The sequence below is a fragment of the Suricata suricatta genome, chromosome 4 (genome assembly GCF_006229205.1).
Source record: "Suricata suricatta isolate VVHF042 chromosome 4, meerkat_22Aug2017_6uvM2_HiC, whole genome shotgun sequence".
NCBI lineage: Eukaryota > Metazoa > Chordata > Mammalia > Carnivora > Herpestidae > Suricata > Suricata suricatta.
This window is the reverse complement of record NC_043703.1, coordinates 116935533-116941584: the sequence shown is the minus strand read 5'-3', so window position 1 is coordinate 116941584 and position 6052 is coordinate 116935533. Positions and strand designations below refer to the sequence as shown.

General features: G+C 38.3%; 1 protein-coding gene across 1 annotated transcript in view; it reads right to left on the bottom strand.

The window, feature by feature from the left end:
* Positions 1–7: 7 nt before the first annotated feature.
* MTHFD2 (methylenetetrahydrofolate dehydrogenase (NADP+ dependent) 2, methenyltetrahydrofolate cyclohydrolase) overlaps positions 8–6052 on the bottom strand; it is a 14352-nt gene continuing 8307 nt past the window's right edge. The window contains exons 3-8 of the mRNA XM_029936266.1: positions 5273–5395; positions 4320–4472; positions 3750–3857; positions 2815–2907; positions 2091–2216; positions 8–503 (exon numbers count right to left, since the gene is read on the bottom strand). Of these exons, the coding sequence (XP_029792126.1) occupies positions 340–503; positions 2091–2216; positions 2815–2907; positions 3750–3857; positions 4320–4472; positions 5273–5395 (767 nt within the window). The 3' untranslated portion in view covers positions 8–339. The remainder of the gene's footprint in view (positions 504–2090; positions 2217–2814; positions 2908–3749; positions 3858–4319; positions 4473–5272; positions 5396–6052) is intronic.

Here is a 6052-nt window from a genome sequence, read left to right as displayed (position 1 = left end):
AGCACTTGGGAAATGCAATCCTAGAAAAGGCAATTTTTAACTTAAGTGGCTTGACAAAGTTAAGCATCCATTCTCACTGTGACAATGTCCTCCATGTTAATCACTAGGTTAATGGCTTCTCTTGGCTGGATCACACAACCCAGCAGGATGCGGGCGTGCTCCATGGTGAGGTACTGCAGAGCTCTGTGCACAAACACCCACCCATTTAAGCTTTCAATAAATACAAAGCATCATTTTAAACCATTTCAGTAAAATAAATAAAAAATATTGCATTTCTATTGGCCTGTTTTGCCTCTTGAACTGGCTTGGACTGTTGTTCGTGAAAAGAAGACACAACAGTTAATTAGTAGCAGCTCCACGCTCCTTAGGCTTCAATACTTCCCGCTCTTCAAGCCTCAGCACCTTTTTTGCAGCAATAATGGTATTCTTCATTAGCATAGCCACTGTCATGGGACCAACACCCCCAGGGACTGGAGTGATGTAACCGGCTTTCTTTCTGACGCCTATATAGGAACAGGACAGGTAGACTGCCTTAATTATAGCATTTTAACATACCATGGAGAAGCATTTAAAGAAAAAGCAAGAATATATGTAAGCACCTTCATAAACCTCAAACTCATTTAAAAAAAAAATCACATCTACATGACTCAGGTAAACGTTTTTAAACATACTAATAAAATAACAGGCATGTAATGAGTTGTTCAATGAATATTTATACCTCTAAGTAATTTATAATTTACTAGTCATACTTTTCCTCCATATTAAAGCAATTTAAAAAGAAATACCTTGAAATGCTGGTGCTTTGTTCGAGAGAGAGCTTAAGTGAAGGCAGTTTTTATGGTGTTTTGTAGTAAATTCTGTAAAATACTTTGGTTTAATTTGTGACTTTTTTTGTAAGAAATTATTTATAATATGTTGCATTTGTATTTAAGTCATTCCATCTTTCCTTCAGGATGAATGCGAAAAGTGACTGCTCACAGACCTCAGTGATGTGAGCACTGTGGCTCAGGAGTAACAAGCTGCTAATACACAGAAGGGATGGGTGATACTTCTTGCTTCTCATGATGCATGTTTCTGTATGTTAATGACTTGTTGGTAGCTATTAAGGTACTAGAATTGATAAATGTGTACAGGGTCCTTTTGCAATAAAACTGGTTATGACTTGAAAAAAAATAAATAAAAATAAATACCTTGATGGGTTAACTATATGTGAAGGATAACTATAATAATTATTCTTATGTTTCTTAATTTTATTCTATTTTACACAATAGTTTCTTAATTTTATTCTATTTTATGTATTTACTATTTATTTACTAGATTTATTTAACTATATACTGTAGACCCAAAGCACCATGTGAAGTAATTTTTTAGAAAGTGAGAAGTAAGATTTTTTTTAAACCCAATCTGACAGCAAAAATACTTAGGAACCTAGGCTTATGTCTGACTGCTTTATTAGAAATGGAAAGCTAGAAACAGGCTTATCAACATAAAATTGAGATAAACATAATACCTTAAAAAGTGAAAGGAGAAATCTACTAGTATACTTCAAAAGTCAGGAATGTGACTTTTTCCTAGACCATTTTTAACAGTTCAGGTTTGTGATCTCCCCTTTCAATGCGAAACTGATAAATCTGTAACACCTGCTAGGAGACAATGGTTTCAGAAAGTCACTTCATTAAACTTTCAGACTTGTTAAGTCATGAAGCCGCTTCAGTTATGAGGAAAAAACATCTCCCTGAAAAGCTTATAGCTGGCCCCCATAATCTTATGATATAAACATCCTAAAATGATTCTAAAATGACTATCATTTCTTAAAAGATTTCTCTTAATCATGTGTGATACATTTTAAGTAACCAGAGTAACCTAAATGTTTTTTTTTTTTTTAATTTTTAAAGTACTCTGCACCCCCATCGTGGGACTCAAACTTACAACCCCAAGATCAAGACTCACATGCTCTACTGACTGAGCCAGCCAGGAGCCCCCAGAGTAATGTAAGTCTAAAAGTTAAAGAAAAGTAAATGATCTGTCCTAAAAGTCCATTAAAGGTAGTATTTACTAATTTTATATTTTAAGAAAACGATACCATTTACCTTCAAAATCCACATCTCCAACCAACTTGGATTTAGCAGTGATGGGATCTTGAATTCTATTTATTCCCACATCGATGACTGCTGCTCCCTCCTTGATCATATCTGCTGTGATCAGATTTGGAATGCCTGCAAACAGAGACAGGAATGACAGGGGCGGTCACTAGTACTGAAAGATCCCACCAGTCACAATCTTTTTTTTTTTTTTTTAACATATATTTACTATTGAGAAACAGAGACAGAGCATGAGGACGAAAGGGATAGAGAGAGGGGGACATACAGAATCCGAAGCAGGCTCCAGGCTCTGAGTTGTCAGCACAGAGCCCGATGCGGGGCTTGAACCTGTGAGGTCATGACCTGAGCCAAAGTCGGACGCTCAACCGACTGAGCCACCCAGGCACCCCCACCTGTCACAGTCTTATCTGATTTCAATTTTAAGACACCTGGAAGAACTAATAGGCTCGTTTCATGAAAACCTGTAAAAACTGTTAGCCAAGGAACAACTGAAACTTCATATAGTAAACAAATATTTGGGCCCTTTTGAAGTAACATTGACCCACCAAGTCTATAGTGGAAAGCCAGAAACCAACACTGCACGCAGTTCCCACCTCATCTTTATGGGCAGCTTACAGTGTCATCCCTACAGGAACAGGGATGGGATGGCAGAGAGGCAGGCCAATTCTAAGATTCTAAGGGCCGTCCTTCTACCCCTTCCCGGGGTTCTTACCTGCAGCAGACACCACAATGTCAGCGAGAACTGTATGTTTCTTCAGTTGCTCTTTGGGAGTGTATCGATGAGATATTGTAACAGTGGCATCGCCTAGGAGTTAAAATACAGATGTCCTGATTTCTGAATCAGAGCTGAGGTTGGATTAGGTCTCAATTAGTCAACCCATTTTAGAAATTCACCATCTCTGAAAAAAATAATGGACTTAATTCGTGTACCATATTTTCTGGGCAGCTCAGCATCATTTGCTTTTCAGAAATGAATACCCAATTTCTTATAACTCATCCTATCTCTACCCATTGAATCATATATAATTACTTTTATTTCTTATCCTATTTGGCAGCCTTTCAAGAATTTTACCTTTCCTAAGCAAAATATCACTAGGATTACTCAAGGTTTTAAAAAATAAGTATGCTGAAACATATTTAGACATACACAGTTTTGCCATTATGTCCGATATAATCGTGTAAGATTATGTGATAATCACATGTAATAACGGATTTATGAGGCTTTTTCAGACAAATTCACAGAACTTGACATAATGACACACTACAGCCTTTTCAAGTCAATCCTTTGCAATGGTCTAAGTTTTTTTTTTCCTATCAAATGACGCAGAATGGGATACTAACTTTGAATGGTTTCTTAGCCCCAACTATCCAAGCCATAACTGAAAATGTCTAATTGCCATCAACCACGCTTATACTCAAAACTCAAATTTATTTATAGGCATAGTCATTTCTGTACTAGTTCCCTATTAAATTAATATAAAAGTCTCAAGTGATATGAGTTCAGCTTATCCTACAAGATCATTCCCCAAATATGCCAAATATCTGCTAACAAAATACAATAAATACAAATGCAAAGTTTAACAAACAGCCTCTAATGGTTTGCACAAAAGTGAGAAGGGAACACTCCTCTGAACTCCCCTGTCTTACCTCCAGGGCGTTCGTGAGCCCCATCTGTGTGTAGCAGCATTGCAATGGGCATTCCAACGTTTTTTGACCTCCCAGCCACAACCACATTCTTCCCCAGGGTTGGAATGCCTATGAAAAAAAAATATATATTTGCATTAAAAAGAGTGCTAGACTATCTTAGAATGAGCACCAAAGAAAAAGGCAGGCAGATAGCCTCAGACATGAACGAGTGATAATGAAGGGAGTTACTAAGCTTGTTGCCTCATCAGTTAATGGGCCCTATCACCTGCTACATATAGTGAGGCCAAAAATAAAGAGAAAGCACCCTGTAAGCTACAAAATGTTATGAGTGTGCACTATCAACACAATTAAACCTTAAGTTTTCTTTACAGGGGGTTTCTGGATTAAATAGCAACAGTCAAAATAGGTAAATAGTCAAAATAGGCAACTGTACAGAGAGGTAGGCTCTGGGGGCAGGACTAGAGGATGTGCGGCCGGAGTGTCCATTCTGCTACTGAAGGGCTTTTTATCATTTTTAAGTACCATTTTTTATAATACTAACACAGACATACAACTATGGGATTTACCTACCAGTTCGCTTAATTATTTCCCAGACACCCCATGGGGTAGCTGGTAACATGGAATACTGGTCCAAACACATTCGCCCTACATTAAGTACATGAAAGCCATCAACATCCTTGTCTGGAGAAACAGCATTGCAGATCTTTCTCTCGTCCATGTGCTCTGAAAAAGAAATCAGAACAGTGGCCTTAAGTCACTGTTGCATAGTTACAACTGTCTGACTCCAACTCACCTGGTTTATCATGCAAACCAGTTCCCCTTCCACGACTTGCCTCTGCGATTTACTTGTTTTTCTTCACAGAAGGAACATACACTAGGCAAAATCAATATCCTCTTGTACAACTGCTTCCCTCCAATGCCATTTTGTATCAAGATCTTAATACCAGGGGTGCCTGGGTGTCTCAGCTGGTTAAGCATCCAGCTCTTGATCTCGGCTCAGGTCATGATCTCATGGTTCATAAATCCAAGTCTCGCATCAGGCTCCATGCTGACAGCATGGAGCTTGCTTAGGATTCTCTCTCTGTCCCTCCCCTGCTCGCTCTGTCTCTCTCTCAAAAAAAAAAAAAAAAAAAAAAAGACCTACAAAAATAAATAAATAGGGGTGCCTAGGTGGCTCAGTTAAGCATCTAATTTCGGCTCAGGGCAAGGTCTCACGGTTTGTGGGTTCAACCCCTGCATCAGGCTCCGTGCTAACAGCTCAGAGCCTGGAGCCTATTTCAAATTCTGTGTCTTCCTCTCTCTCTGCCTCTCCCCTGCTCACACTTTCACTCTCTCTCAAAAAGATCTCAATACCAAATTATGGAGCAATCAGTATTCTGAGTAGGTCTGTGGATATCTAGTATTCACTCTCTTGAATTTACCTCCTCTTTAAGTCAAATCCACAGGAGGGGCTAGGTGTATAAAGTAACTAAGAACCCTCTCTTCCTCAGAAAACATTCTAAGTGGTAGAGTCCAAAACTCACCTGGAAGAGGCAGCTGAACAAGGAGGCCGTCTACATTATCATCATTATTTAGTTTATTGATTAAATTCAACAATTCTTCCTCTGAAATTGAAGCTGGTTTCACAATTGTCTCACTGTTGATTCCTATAAGATTATTTCAAAGTTAAAAAAAAATATTGAGGCATTTAATGAGCAATGCTATGTTGCCTGCCATGGTATTCTAACCTAGAGGGTTTTCATCACACTCAACCCTGGTACCTAAAAAGCCTCAATCAGTTCCCAAGGTACCTAAAAAGGTATACAAGTATACATACTAGAGAATGTTGGCTTGACAATTATATACATTATTCTACACTATCCTCATTAAACTCAATTTACAGACAAGGAGACTGAGACTCAGCAAAATTGAAACACAAGCCAGTCAGCAGTGAAGGCAATCCTTCCAGTTCCAAAGTCCATGTTGTTTCCACTGCACTGTGCTACCACCCAGTGTCAAAAAGTCACAACTTCCTGCTAGTTTTTTTGTTTTGTTTTGTTTTGTTTTTCCCCCTAGGAAGTGTGTCTTGGGTTTTTCCCTTATTATTTTCGTTACTTTTTTTTTTCCTCTTCTTTTTTTGGTGGTGGGGGTGGTTATGTTTAAATGAAGTTGCCTTTACAACACCAAAGACTTAATCATCCATTTCCTACATAAAAGGTAGCTACTTTTTTGCATGGACCTCAAGTATACTGTAGTATAGAGGTGGAATTTAAGGAAAGGTATTTAGCAGGCTCTGTTGTAGCTTATGGGCAAGTAATAAATTG